The sequence below is a fragment of the Tamandua tetradactyla genome, chromosome 9 (assembly GCF_023851605.1).
Source record: "Tamandua tetradactyla isolate mTamTet1 chromosome 9, mTamTet1.pri, whole genome shotgun sequence".
NCBI classification, from domain to species: Eukaryota; Metazoa; Chordata; class Mammalia; order Pilosa; family Myrmecophagidae; genus Tamandua; species Tamandua tetradactyla.
In genome coordinates this window covers 8,188,455-8,202,408 of record NC_135335.1, presented here as the reverse complement: position 1 = coordinate 8,202,408, position 13,954 = coordinate 8,188,455, and the positions used below count along the sequence as shown (strand labels likewise).

Genomic DNA, 13,954 nt, shown 5'->3' with positions numbered 1-13,954 from the left:
ATTGAGAAATAATCCTCATTGCTTCCTTTCCTCCATGGCAGGAAATCACTGACCAGGACATGTTTGGAGATGTAAGCACCAGTCTGATTGTGCCAGAGAAAGTCAAAACTCCCATGAAATCCAGCAAAACAGATCTGCAGGGCTCTGCCTCCCCCAGGTATTCAAGATCAGAAAGAAACTCCTAAAAAGTGGGATAGGATGCAGGAAGCCCAGTGGATGGCATATGTCTGGGGCTTTACTTGCTGTGGACCCTGTGACCTAGGGAAAGAGTGGGCCAGGAACAGTTTTTGGGCAGAGACGTCATTTAACCACCTCCTTCCCTGTCTCTGGCAGTAAAGTGGATGGGGCTCACACCCCACGGCAGAAGAGGAGCACGCCCCTGAGGGAGCGGCAGCTCTCCAAGCCCCTGAGCGAGAGGACCAACAGCTCAGACAGTGAACGCTCTCCTGACCTGGGCCATGGCACACAGGTACCCCAGACCCCCGCAACACCAGGCTCCCTGTGCTGCCCTGGACCTCAGTCCCGTTTTGTCATCTTCCTTGGGCAATTGAGGTTGGGGGGAAAAGAGGAGAGATATCTCGACATGCTTTCAATACAAGGTCTTGAAGAAAGACCTAAATCAGAGAAGCCTGATTTATTTGTTATTTACTACTAGTGTGGAGGTGGGCTTCAGGGTTGATTGGCGGGGAGCAGCAGCGGGGACAGGGAATGCTGGCCCTGTCCTAGCCTTCCGTCAGCTACTAGGGCAGTCCATTCCCCTGCCCGGTTCTGCTTCCCCTGCCTTCACCAGGCCTCAGTCTGGAGATTGTGTGGTGAACTGGTTGTCCCAGAGGATAGCAACCCTCACAGCCTCAGCGGGAATCACTGATGTGAAGTCCTCCATACTCCAAGTACTAACCGTGGGTCAGTTACTGTGACCTCCAGCTTTAGATTTAAAGACCCGAGAGCGGGCTGGAAGAGAAGTAAGGAAGCTGTCTCCAAAATTATGTTCTCTTTCTGGCAGTCAGTGGCCTCGGGCTTGGGGAGTGATTTTCCTGAGTTGGCGTCCCTCACACAATTACACCTCTTCCAGAGCCAAGCAGTGACTCTGCTCATTTACCTAATAATATCATTGGGAGGAAAGTTTATGTCGGTGTGGCTCCCTGACCCTGGTGCTGCCACATAGCTGGAGAATTGAACCAGGGCCTAGAATAGCCCAGTGCCCAGGGCGAGGGCCCATCCTCCTTGTTAATCATGTTCCTGAAATACCTCTCTGTTCTCTCTGACAGCAGGGCTCCCCACACAGCGCTCATTGCCACTCTTATGACTTCTCTCCCCTTGCCCTCATTCTCATTTCTCTGAGCACCTGCTAGCTACTCTCTGGCATCTCCTCTCCTGTCTCCCTAGCATCACACCTCTTCCTCAGGTGCTTACTGCATCTCTAGCTCTGCCTGCCCTCCCTCCAGATATATCAGCCTGGGCTCTAAGAACTCTCTTTGCTTATCCTTCAGCCTCTTCTTTCCATGTAGTTCTGGGCAGCGGGTTGCTGGGTGTCCTTCACAAATTTCTGATATCTCTCTCAGAACACCCCTACTCCAGGCCTCTCTCCCCACTAGTCCACCCAGCACCACCCTCAAACTCTTGGGGACTGCCTGACAGGCACATTTGTCCTTGCAGATTCCAAGAAAGGTGATCTACGACCAGCTGAATCAAATCCTGGTGTCAGATGCAGCTCTTCCAGAAAACGTCATCCTTGTGAACACTGCTGATTGGCAGGGCCAGGTAAAGCATTGAAGATCGCAGGGGCAGGGAAGAGAGGTTCTGAAGAGCAAGAGATACATACCCCAGGGGATATGATTTAAAGGCTAAGCATGGGAAAACAGGAAAATGACCTGAATTTCTCAAGCCCCTACCTTACCCTGAACTAAGCCCATAGCTCTGGGTTCTAGTCCTAGTTCTGTCACTTTCCCAACCTGTGGGATCTTAAATCAGTCATTAACTTTCCTGTACCTCAGTTTCCTCATCTGTTAAAAGAAAAAGTAAAAAGCCATCCTAATACCTGTCCTACCTACTGTCCGAGGAGTTTGTGTGTGTCAGGCAGCCTAATGGAATGAAGGTACTTGGGGAAATATAAAATGCTATAAAATGCCCACTGTTACCCCTGGGTTCCCTGAAGGCAGCGTGGAATGAGCAACGCAACCACTGCCTGCTTCCACTCACCACGGTCCACCCCCGTTTTAGACCAGTGCCAAAATCCCCCTTCTCCCGATGCCTGGCGTCTGGGCTGCAGAGGAGACTGGTAACTAAAATTCCGTGAGCCTTCCGCTGCCCAATTACAATATCTATGTGGGGTCTGCCCCACCTTCTCTCCTCGCAGCCAGGAAAGCTGACCTCCTTTCCCTTGCTTGGTCTGAATAACTCGCCCCAACCTCAGCCCAGGACAAGGGGCCCTGCAGCTGGTCTGGGCCGACTGAGGGGCCTCACCTGTGTCCCTCCCCTCTCCATCCCCCCAGTACGTGGCAGAGCTGCTCCAGGACCAGCGGAAGCCTGTCGTGTGCACCTGCTCCACCGTGGAGGTCCAAGCCGTCCTGTCTGCCTTGCTCACCCGCATCCAGCGCTAGTAAGGGCCCCTGCCTCCCTCTCCTGCCCTTTAGGGCTCCCTCCAACCTCATCTGCCCACCCTGACTTCCAAACAACAAGAGGGCCTTCAGGCCCTCTCAGACCGAGAAAACACAGTAGGGTGCGTGGTTGGGGGGTGGTGGCAGGCTGACATGCTCCACGGCCTTGGTGACTGCAGAGGACCCGGAGGTGAAAAGGTCAATGTCCTGCCCTCCTGCCTCCCTGCCTGGACTCCTGCCACACCTCACCCCTTTCTTAAATGGATGAAGAAGGCCAAGAAGAGAGAAACCAGGGTTTTACAAAGGGATTTTCCCTCCCATCCCTCTGACTGTACAGTGCTGCTTGACAACCTAGAGTCTACAGGTCCTTTTCAGAGGGGCCCAGAGTCTTCTGCAGGTGCAAAAGAGACTGTGAGGATGGCAGGCACCTGGGCTCCTGCCCACCCCTGCCCCAGAAGCACAGCCCTGCCCCCCTACTAGCCTCAGCCAGTTCTGTCTTTCCCCATAGACAGTCACCTGCCCTGTCTAACGCTGGACTTTTCTCTTAATTGAAAAAGTACTGTGGTTCATTACCTCTCTTTGTATTATTGTATTGGTTTGTTTTTCCCGCTGTGGGTTGTTGAGATAAGTTAAGTGAGTGCTTGGGGCCTCCTCAGAGCAGGCTCCTGGGAAGCTCCAGGATGTGGCTGTGACTCTCCCCTTCCTCCCTCAGCTGCAACTGCAACTCCTCCATGCCGCGGCCAGTGAAGGTGGCAGCCGTGGGAGGCCAGAGCTACCTGAGCTCCATCCTCCGATTCTTTGTGAAGTCACTGGCCAGCAAGACCTCTGACTGGCTTAGCTACCTGCGCTTTCTCATCATCCCCCTTGGTAAAGATGGGGCGGCATTCGAGAATGCTGTGGGCAGACCCCACTCCAAAGCAGGACGGTGGGGTTGGGTGCTCAGAAGAGACAGTGAGACAAAGGGCTGGGCCGTGGCTACAGAGCTACTGCCCTCGCATCAGTTCACGCCCAACCAATTCATCTCACTGGTTTTCTACCTGCCAGGTTCTCACCCTGTGGCCAAATACCTGGGCTCAGTCGACAGTAGATACAGCAGTACCTTCCTTGATTCAGGCTGGAGGGACCTGTTCAGCCGCTCGGAGCCCCCTGTGTCAGGTAATGGCCCCGTGTAAGGGAGCACCCCACCCCACCCCAGGAGTGGAGCAGAATGCACTGCCAGAGACAATGCTTCTTTGCTCCCTTGACTCCAGCCCTCCCAGGTACATGGACTATTCATTTTTCCAGCAAGCATTTATTGAGCAGAGCCTATGATGTACAGTTGCTCCACCATGGCTGGTTTTAGTTTCTGCTGTTTGTTCCTTCCTGCGCATTAGAAAAAAAGGACGGCCATGTGGGGGTGGTGGATGTGACTTTCTAGTTGTAGAGCTCAAATGTAACAGGCAAAGAATATAACTACTAAGCTATCTACTGGTAAATGAATAACACTATATAAGCTATATGTTTTCCAGAAATGCGGAATTATGATGGCAGGGATTAGAATGAGGTTGAGTTCTTTGAAACTGAAAGGTAGTGAATGCTGAGTCAGATGGTGAAGGAAGTGATGGGCAAAGATTGGTAGTGTGGAGGGGTTCCTCTAGTCTGAAAGATTGATATTAGCAACAACAGAGGCAGGAACAAGTGTACGTGAGAAAATAGGGGTCTCATTGGCCCAGATAAGCACAGGACTTTGAGGAACTGCAAACAAAGAGATTCAAAGGAAGAGAACAGAATTTTCATGATTCCTTAGACTCAAAACCACAGGGACCTTTGGAGCCCTTTCTCTACCAGCAGCCCCTGCTAAGTTGCAGGGAAGGGCTCTCTCAAGGTGCTTGTTGGTTTGCCTGCTAGAGTGAATCAGCAGTTATGTTCTTGGCTCTTCTGCAGAGCAACTGGACGTGGTAGGGCGGGTGATGCAGTATGTCACTGGGGCGAGCATGACACACCAGCTTCCTGTGGCCGAGGCCATGCTGACCTGCAGGCATAAGTTGTAAGTCTGACTCTGAAGGATTTCTTAAAATGGGTCGGGTGGATTAAATGAATCTTGAATTTTCTTTTTTCTCTCACATTTCCCTTCTTCCCATCCAGTTTCCGTTCCTAGGAACCCAAGAGAGTATATGTGTGTTTGTGCATGTGCACATGTGTTTGTGTGTGTGTGTGTGTGTGTGCTGCTTCCCTTCTGCACACTGGGCCTCCCCCACCTGTAGGGGCATGATTCATTGATCTCCTTTCCCACGCCCTCAGTACAGAACTCTGTCCTAGGGACTGAAATCATAGGTGGGAAGTAGGGAGTGTAGTTTGCATAATCGGGCATTTTACCTCCATTTTGAGTGCGCTGCACCTGCAGTAATAGGTTCTCCCCAGCTGCCCTGAGAGGGATAGAAAGATGTAACATAGTACCCTAGACTCCTTTAAAGCCACTGTAAAATATGAAAAGCTTCTTTTCCCCAACACTTCCCTTAGTCTAGCCAGCTAACAGTAAAGCTCTCCTGTCTCCCCCAACAGCCCTGATGAAGATTCATATCAGAAGTTTATTCCCTTCATTGGCGTGAGTACTGACTCTCCTCTCCTTTCTTCCTGCCATTCCCTTGGCCCTCCCCTCCCATCACAGAAAGAGCCAGAGGCTCACCTGGGACAGGTGATTCTCAATGCATGAACCTTTGGAACTGACTGGAGACGATTTTGGTTGTCACGGAAGTGGGGAGGGAGGGTGAGGTGCTCCTGGCACGCAGGAGTGCAGGCCAGGTGTGCTGCTCAGCATCCTGCTGTGCACAGGACAGCCTCTGCCCCCACCACAAAGAACCATCGGCCCCAGAGGTCCCTGGTGCCAAGGAGGAGAGCCCTAGGCTAAACATGGATTAGGCTGTTCCTTTCAGCTTCCTCCTTTCCTGGTTTATTACTGGAGTCTCATATTTATTACATCAGGCCCTAAACTTGGTGCCTTGGCCTCGGGAGTAATGCTTCTTCAGGCTCCAGGGAGAAGGAGGCTGCTCAGAAATAATGATGGATGCTATTCTAAAGAGAGTCTGAGAAATAGATTTTTCTGTCTTCAGACGGACCAATGAGACAAAGAATCTCCTCTTTCCCTTCCTATTTAGTCTTGGAAAAATCTTTCTCCTAGGGGATTTGGAAAATCTCTTGGATGTCTTTGATGTCGGGTGGTACTGGCTTTTGGCTTGTTTCATTCCTGGCAACCACTGGGCCACGAGGCATAGGCCGACCCAGAGAGGGAGACAGAGCTATATCGCCCTGTTAGGGACAAAAACATACCACGGAAGCATGACGAAAACTCAAATTTCCATTTATAAGATGATCCAATTTCCCTTCCAGATCCTTATCTCCTTGAAGGTCACTCTGAGCTTCCAGAGGGGAAGGGGCACATGCCCATGAGCAGGCCTGGCTCGCGCCTCTTCCTGGTCTCTGCATATCCAGGCCAGATGCCTTGAGAGACATGGCTTTCTTGAGCGGGGAGTGCCCTGCACACCTCCCAGCTGGCCATTCAGGCCCTGGTCACCAATGGTGCTCCCCCAGCCGTGGTCCCCATGACTGTGGCACATGGGCTGCTGCTCACCCTAAAAGTTAAAACCAAAAAACTAGAGGAGCTAGCATCCTCCCTTTTTTTGTGCCAGGGAAACAAAGGGAGAGGGGAATCGAATCCAGGAAGCCCCAAAGTGTCAACTGATTACTCATCAGGAACCAAAATAAGGATGTGCAGAAAATTTGGGACAAATAACAGTGAATGGCAGCATGCTGTTCTCAGCACCCTCAGTGGGGATTGTCTGCAAGTAGCTCCAAACACCACTCCCCATGTGTCTGCACCATCCCCAGGGTCCCGCTTCTCCTCTGCCAGCCGCTGGCCCCAGGCCTACCAGTTAACAGGATTCCACCTGTCACTTAAAACCATAGCAGTAATACTCAAATAGTCTGTCTCTAGCCATGTCCTTTTCAGGCCACTGGGGGGACCCCTCTGTCCTCTCCAGAATTCTCTGTTGGGAGTGGAAAATGTTTGGGTCCGCTGAAATCAGCACAGCATTTGGAGAGATGTGGGGACTGAGGCCCCTCTCCTCCCCATTGTTAACTGCTGCAGGTTCCAGGGAGGCTGGAGAGGGGAGAACTTGTGTCAGAGTCTGGCAGGCAGGGCACAGAGCATGCCTCTCCCCACTCCGTCCATGAGACACACCCATCTCGGTGGCACTGGAAACTGTCTGCCTGGGCTTTCTCCCAGTGGCTCCTAATTTCTGTCTATGACATGAGAAGATGGCCCCCTACCCCAGGTGATCTTAAAGAAGAGGAAGATAGTAAAATGTTTTCTACCTTCACGATGGACTTTGCCCTGATCTTGAGCCTCAAAAGTCTCACCGTATTGGAGCTGGGTTGGGGTTTTTTTACACATTGCTTTCAGATCTGGGCTGCTCCAGATCTGAAAAGACTTTGAAAGTCTGATATGGGATCGACAATGCCATCCTGGAAAAAAAAGTCTATGATAAAATAATAAGTAGTAATGGCTGTGTTGCCCAACTATCTGTTTCCAGTTGACTTAGAACATGTCCGGCATTAATGAGAGTGCCCAATGCCTGTGTCTCTCCTTTCCCCCAGGTGGTGAAGGTAGGTCTCGTTGAAGACTCTCCTTCAACTACAGGTGAGTGTCTTTGGGGTGAGGGTAGCACTTTCCTGGCCTTCTCCCTAATCCAGAAGTTGGAGACTTTGGGTGTCCCAAGGGAAGTTAGAGTTGGAACAGGAAAAATGTAGACATCCTCGACTCCCCATTTGGGGTGGTGACAGGGTGGGGAGGAGTCTAAGGACCCAAGGAGAAAAGCAAGGCTGCCGCTGAGGGAAAGTTGGGCACTTGACTCCTTGCCACCAAGGAGTCAGTAATGGCTTCCTCTGGCCGATTGTGTTTGTCCCCTTGACAGGCGATGGGGATGACTCACCAGTGGTCAGCCTCACTGTGCCCTCCACATCACCACCCTCCAGCACAGGCCTGAGCCGGGATGCCACCGCCACCCCACCTTCCTCGCCGTCCATGAGCAGCGCACTTGCCGTTGTGGGGTAAGCCTCCTGCCCAGGCCCAGGGACCTGATTGATTTTTTAGAAAGTCTAATAGTGGCGAGCACACTGGAGTTAGAATTCAGAGACATGAGTCATTGCGAGGCAAGTCCTTGAGCAGCTTTGCAGAACGAGAAGCCTTCCTGCCCTGCCTGTCTTCAGAGATGCGGGGTTGAAGAGACCCTGCCGGCAGAAAGGCCCTTCAAAGACTGTAAAGCACTGTGGGAATCTTGTAAGGTGACTGCCCAGGACAGGAGTTTGAGTCATGATTTTCTGGCTTATATCCACCAGGTTAGCTTGGGCAAGTTATTAAGCTGCAGTTTCATCTTCTGTGAAAATAAAGGTGGAATAGCTCCCTTGTAGGCTTGTTGGGAGGCTAGATAAGAACACGTATGTTAGTGCCAGGCACGCATCAGATGGGACCATCTCACGTGTATTCAGGCCGCCGGTCAGTGCCAGTCACCACGTGAGGGGCTGGGGCTGCAGCAGCAGATGGGACATAGAGTGCCCCATCTCCTAGGGCTCATGCTCGAAGCAGGGGACTCTGGCAATGCAAAAGCAACAATAAAGTAAAGACCTGTAGATTGTGATCGGTCCAGGAAACACGAGAGCAGGGTGATAGTGAATAGGATCAGGGAGGGGATACTTTATGACCTAAAGTATCTGAAGTTTAGATAAAGTGGTCAGGAAGACCTCTCTGAGGGGACAGAGTGCCCCTGGCAAGTAGTAAGAAACAAGCAGAGCATGTGTCTGGAGCAGACAGAGGTCCTTTTTCTTCTTCCCTCTTTTCCTTTCTTGTCCCTTTACCTGTCTCTCTGTTTCCTCTAGCGATGGCCTTTTAGCAGTGAAGAAGGTAGGCGTTGGTCCCAGGGGCTTTTCCAAAATACCCGTGTCAGTGTCCTAGCCCCTGAAGAAGATGGCATATTGTCAGGGGGAGAGAAGCCTGCCTTGGAGCTGGAACCCCAGCCCTTTCCTCCCTTGCCCTCTATCTCTTTCATTCCCCTTCAGATCCTTCTACTGGTTGGCCTGGAAGGGACAGTTTAAGAGAAGGAGGAAGTCCCCACATAGCTAAGTTATGCCCTATTAGTGTGCAGTTCCAGCCTTCTTATAGTCCTGAGCCACTCCCTAACCATCCCCCAGCACAAAGGGTTTCTGTCCAGCATGGATCTGGGGAGCCTTGAGACCAGCCCTTACCTCGACCTCCTTTCCCATCCAACTTAAGCTTATTTTTTAATGGAACCAGGAAGAGAACATCAGATGACTTTTGTAGCCTGTGTGCCTATTGTGTCTGACGCCTCTGTTCAAGAAAACATCAGCCCTTTTTCCCCTTGGAGCTAAAATTATTCCTGAGCTGGAAATGCCGCAAATTAGAAAAAGCCACAAGCCGGCTGTGAGCTGCGGAGCTGCCGGGCTGTCCCTGCCTCCGCCCCACTTAGCCTCCCCGGCCCTTGGCTTGTTTGGGGCCCAGCCTTTGCTCCCTGGACATGGGTGTCCCTGCGGTTTTTCCTTCCTGCAGCCCCTTTCCCCTCTGCTTTCTTCATCTTATCGTGACCTTGTATTCGATTCTCTTACCATGACTTGGGCCTTTATCCTCTTCCAGCTTTGTTCTCAGACTGGTCTGATTCTCCGCAGAGGAGCGGATCCTGTGAGACGGCAGAGATCCCAGGGCGTCCTGTCCTCGCGCCCAGCCCCGAGCCTCTTCATCCTGCCCTGCCTGCAGGCTGGGGGACCCTTCTGTCCCCAGGCCGGTCCAGGGAGTTGGGAATCGAGGGCAGAACTGGTTTTTTGTTTGTTTCCCCTCTCCAGGAGCCCCAATAGCCCATATGGGGATGTGATTGGCCTCCAGGTGGACTACTGGCTGGGCCACCCCGGGGAACGGAGGAGGGAGGGTGACAAGAGGGACGCCAGCTCAAAGAACACCCTCAAGAGTGTCTTCCGATCAGTGCAAGTTTCCCGCCTGCCTCATGGTGGAGAGGCCCAGCTTTCTGGCACCATGGCAATGACCGTGGTCACCAAAGAGAAGAACAAGAAAGGTAAGTGACCTCCACGGCCAAGGAAGACCAGGGACCACCAGGCCTCCATTTCCTCTCCCCGCGTCTGGGACAGAACCTGCTCCCGGGAGGCCTTGGGTAGAGGAGAAGCAGCACATGGATTGTGTGGCTCGGCCTGGGACCTGGTCCTGCCTCGTCTTCACCTTGTGGGACAAGGCCAGAGTCTGCCTTCTGGGGTCATTATGAAGGAAACTGAGGCCCCAGTGAATCGTGGTCACTGGTTGCTGAGAAGCAGCAGCTCGGGGCCTGAGGCTAGACCAGAATAGAACCCGTCCAGCTGTGGCCATCAGGGATGGACTGTGTGATCAGGGAGGACATGTCCAGGCCAAGCTCCATGGTCACTCCTGGGGCAGAGCATTCACACTTAGCACGGGCGGCCCGCCCAGAGAGGCTTCGTGCACAGGAGGACATGGTCGGTTGCTTTTTAAGAGTTAAGGGAGGTACACCTTATCAACATGAAAAAGTTAGAACAGGCATTGCACAAAGATCCTTACAGGTTGGGAGAATGATTAAAGGAGAAGGAGGAGATATAACAGAGAAAATGGGATTTAGCAAATGAGTATGGCTGCTGACTCATTATATTCTAACACTTCTAGCCTCCAGTGTTTGGGATAGTAGAAGGAGAAATCTGAGATGGTGGAATGGTACCCATGATGTACTCTGGGATCTGTTCTGTAACTACTTGTTGAAGTGTGCTTTGAACAGTATTGCTTTTTTTTTCTTTGGTTTGTATATATATGTTATATTTTACAATAAAAAAAATAAAATAAAAGAAGAGTTAAGGGGAGTACAGTCCATTCTGGCTAAGAGGAACAGCTTAAGATAGGCAAAGTTGAGTGATGGCCATGGGTCCTGTGTTCTGGGCAGGAATGCTTGTGACCCGGCCACTGCTGAGTCAGTGCTTACTCTCTCAGAGCTTTGGTTATAAAACTCCTCAGATCTGGCTGTGCATCTGGACTGGTTGGGGTACTATACCTAGACGCTTGCAGCTGCGCCCACCTGGCTCTCAGGAAGGTGGCTTCCTTTAACTGCAGGGGCCCACCTCTGCAGCTGTGTCTATTTCTGCAGCATCTCCCTGGACAGTGGGGACAGGGCTATACCAGGCCCACAGCCAGCCCGGTGGACAGTGCAGCAGAGGCTTGCCTAGAAACAGGTGGGCCTGTCAGCTCAGTAGTACCCTCCCTGTTCTTGCCTCCTTCCCACACAAAGGAGTGAAACACCGGAATGCTTACCCTGGCATCCCCAGGGCAGAATTAGTTCAAACATTTGCCTCAGCATCCCTCCCGGCCACAGCACGCAGAGGAACGGGCATGCTCCACAGAGGAGGCAGGCTCCCCTGCAGAGCCCCACTGGACAGATGAAGAGACTGAGGCCCAGGGAGAGGAGCAGAATCTTAGCCAAAGTCACAAGACTAGAGCTAGGACTGGACAGGAAAATGCTGATACACAGCCTGAAAAGAGCACTTTCTTGGAGCCAGGGAGTGCAGGGAAGAAAGGATGGACTTTCTGCAGATCCCTGCTGTATCCGAACTCTCCTTCCCTCAGGAGAGAGGGAGGGGCAGGAGGCTGGGGGAGGGTAAGGACTGCTTTTCCAAGGCCTATTACAGAGGAGGTTCCTGTTTGCTTTCCAGTTCCTACCATCTTCCTGAGCAAGAAACCTCGAGAAAAGGAGGTAGATTCCAAGAGCCAGGTCATCGAAGGCATCAGCCGCCTCATCTGCTCTGCCAAGCAGCAGCAGACCATGCTGAGAGGTGCAACACAAGACGGGGGGAGTGGGCAGGGCTTGGGGGAGGGAGGAGATGGCCCTCACCAGGGGGCCTGGGGAATTGACCTTGGCAGCTCTGGTCACCCTGCCTTTCCCTGTCGCCCCCAGTGTCCATCGATGGAGTCGAGTGGAGTGACATCAAGTTTTTCCAGCTGGCAGCCCAGTGGCCCACCCATGTCAAGCACTTTCCAGTGGGACTGTTCAGTGGCAGCAAGGCCACATGAGGCCTCTGTCTCCGGGCCACTCACCCTCCTGGCACTGCTGCCCTAGCCTCACCGCCTGCGGGCAGGGGGAGGCCAGCAGGCCCAAGCCCCAAATCCCTTCTCCTAGCTCTGGGGCCTGCACTTCAATTGTCCCATCCTGAAGAACACTGCCGCTGGGGACACCCTAGCCCCCTGCCTCACGGCTCAGCCTATCCCAGTACTGCCCCTCCTCCTTCCTCTACTGCCTTCCCTCCTGCCTCAGGCTGAGGGCATGTTGGTTTTGCCTTCTGGCACCTGTCAATCCCTGGAGTCGAGACCTCTGAGCCTGCCGTCACCAATTTCCATCCCTTCCCCCAAGTGGCACAGTTCCCATACTGGATATAGGAAACTAGGACTCCTCAGTCCACAGCTGGAGTCCTACCTCCAGTACTACCACCCAGTCCCCAGGATCTCGTCTTCTCAGGCCCAGCTGCCAGAAGCCATTCAACCTGCCTCCCTTAAGTGGGGTCCCAGGGGCCAAAGAGCAACTGTCTGCCCAGGGCCAGGGCCACCTTCCACCTCCTGTGGGGATTCTCTGCCTTGCCTCACAGCTGGCCAGTGGAGGGTGGGAAGGGCACTCTGAGCCCTGGGGTCAACCCCTCCCAGCCCACAGCTCCAGGGGCAGGAGGCAGCTTCCACCCCCATCCTCACCCCCCGAATAGTGTTTCTGTGGCAACGTGGTGTATTTAGGGGACGGAGGGCCCCTCCAAGTCTCCCACCATGCACGACTTTCTCACCCACCCCCAGGTCCCCGTCGATGTCGTCTCTGTCCTTGAGAGTTTCTTCGGTTCTTTGCACGGCAGTCTCTGGGTCGTCCGCGTGCCTCGCCCTGTGCTGCCGTCCTGTCCTCGTGGCTTTCTCCCTTATCGATGCTGCTCTCCCCTCTCCCACCCACCACCCTCCATCCCAGCACAGATCTGCCTCTTCCCAAAACTCGGACCTCAGAGAGATGGGAGGCAGACCTGCCCCACCACCAACAGATCGGCTGTGATCCCCCAATCTTCCTTCCCTTTTGTTACACTTTTCCCACCTATGTTGATTTGTTTCTTCCCAGGTCTGTTCTCCCCACCTTCTCTTCCTTGGGCCCCTGACCTGTCTGGAGCTCTCCCCACTGGGTTGAACCCTGGCTGTGATCCCACTCCTCCAGCCCAGCCTGGGCAGGTACCCCATCCTCTCAGCCAGGCCCCTCTCCAGCAGGCTCTGTGCCCTCCCTCTCTGCGAGCTCAGGGTCTGAGTCCTTTCTCAGCCTTGGCCATCAGTTGAGGCTGAGAACAGTGTCTACATCACAGCCCCCAGCGCTCCATCCCAGCCAACATCTCCAGAGCTTTTCCGTTGCCCTCTCATTCCACCTTGGAAGTTTTTGCACAGATCTTCATTTTGAAAAGTGTTTTTCTCATCTTCCACACCTCCCCAAACTCTCCTCCAGCCCTCACCCATGGCTCAGTCCTGCTGTGCAGAGCATCTGCCTGGGCTCTGCTGCTCTCCCAGGGCCGGAGAGAGGGGGAAGTGACTGAGTTAATGTTGGATTTTTCATTCAATAAACTGGTGATTTCTTACCAGCTGCTTCTGTGCCTCTCACTGTGACACAAGGGTCTAGGCGACCCCTCCTCTCTCTGCACAGCTCAGCCTAACTCCATTTGAAATCAGCTAGGAATATGGATGGAAAAGAAATGTATTCCCATTTTCTTAACTATGGAAACAGAAGCATAACAGTGTTTTGCCCAGTATGAGGAAAGTAGAGGTCAGAAACAGGAAAATAACACCATTTACACACCGAAATCCCATTTCCCACTAGTACCGATTGCCCAAAAATTCCACCTCCAACTGAAACTTAGCTTCCCTTCCCTTACTAGTCTTATCTCCCACCATGGTTTCTAGAAGTTGGCGAAGTCTGGAGCCAAAGGGGTGTTTGCCTCTGCAGGTGGCTGGTGCCAGGCGGGGTCTGTTTAGTGCACGTTCCTGCCTGCCCTTAACCTTAGAGATGGAACAGTCATAGCCACTGTTTCCTGGAGGCCTATTTCTTCCAGAAGGTTCTCAGGACAGTGAGTGGCACCTAAATCCACCTTTCCTAAAGAAGTGCCCAGAGGCAAAGGCTTGGAGGATGGGGCAGAGCTTGGCCTCCTCACACTGCAGCACTCATGAGGGAGGCCACTGTCACTGCCCCATGGCTGGATGACCCAACAGAGGGAGGCACTGAGACCTGGCTGTGTGGCCCTGC

General features: G+C 53.0%; 1 protein-coding gene across 3 annotated transcripts in view; it reads left to right on the top strand.

Annotated features, from left to right (window-relative positions):
- Positions 1-13,292, top strand: part of PACS1 (phosphofurin acidic cluster sorting protein 1) — a 179,439-nt gene extending 166,147 nt beyond the window's left edge. For all 3 annotated transcript variants that reach the window (XM_077115650.1, XM_077115651.1, XM_077115652.1), the window contains exons 12-24: positions 42-157; positions 334-469; positions 1,657-1,761; positions 2,493-2,599; positions 3,310-3,464; positions 3,642-3,752; positions 4,521-4,623; positions 5,139-5,181; positions 7,230-7,272; positions 7,547-7,682; positions 9,486-9,712; positions 11,361-11,480; positions 11,603-13,292. In XM_077115650.1, coding sequence (XP_076971765.1) covers positions 42-157; positions 334-469; positions 1,657-1,761; positions 2,493-2,599; positions 3,310-3,464; positions 3,642-3,752; positions 4,521-4,623; positions 5,139-5,181; positions 7,230-7,272; positions 7,547-7,682; positions 9,486-9,712; positions 11,361-11,480; positions 11,603-11,718 — 1,518 coding nt within the window. In that variant the 3' untranslated portion in view covers positions 11,719-13,292. The remainder of the gene's footprint in view (positions 1-41; positions 158-333; positions 470-1,656; positions 1,762-2,492; positions 2,600-3,309; positions 3,465-3,641; positions 3,753-4,520; positions 4,624-5,138; positions 5,182-7,229; positions 7,273-7,546; positions 7,683-9,485; positions 9,713-11,360; positions 11,481-11,602) is intronic.
- The last annotated feature ends 662 nt before the right edge of the window (positions 13,293-13,954 follow it).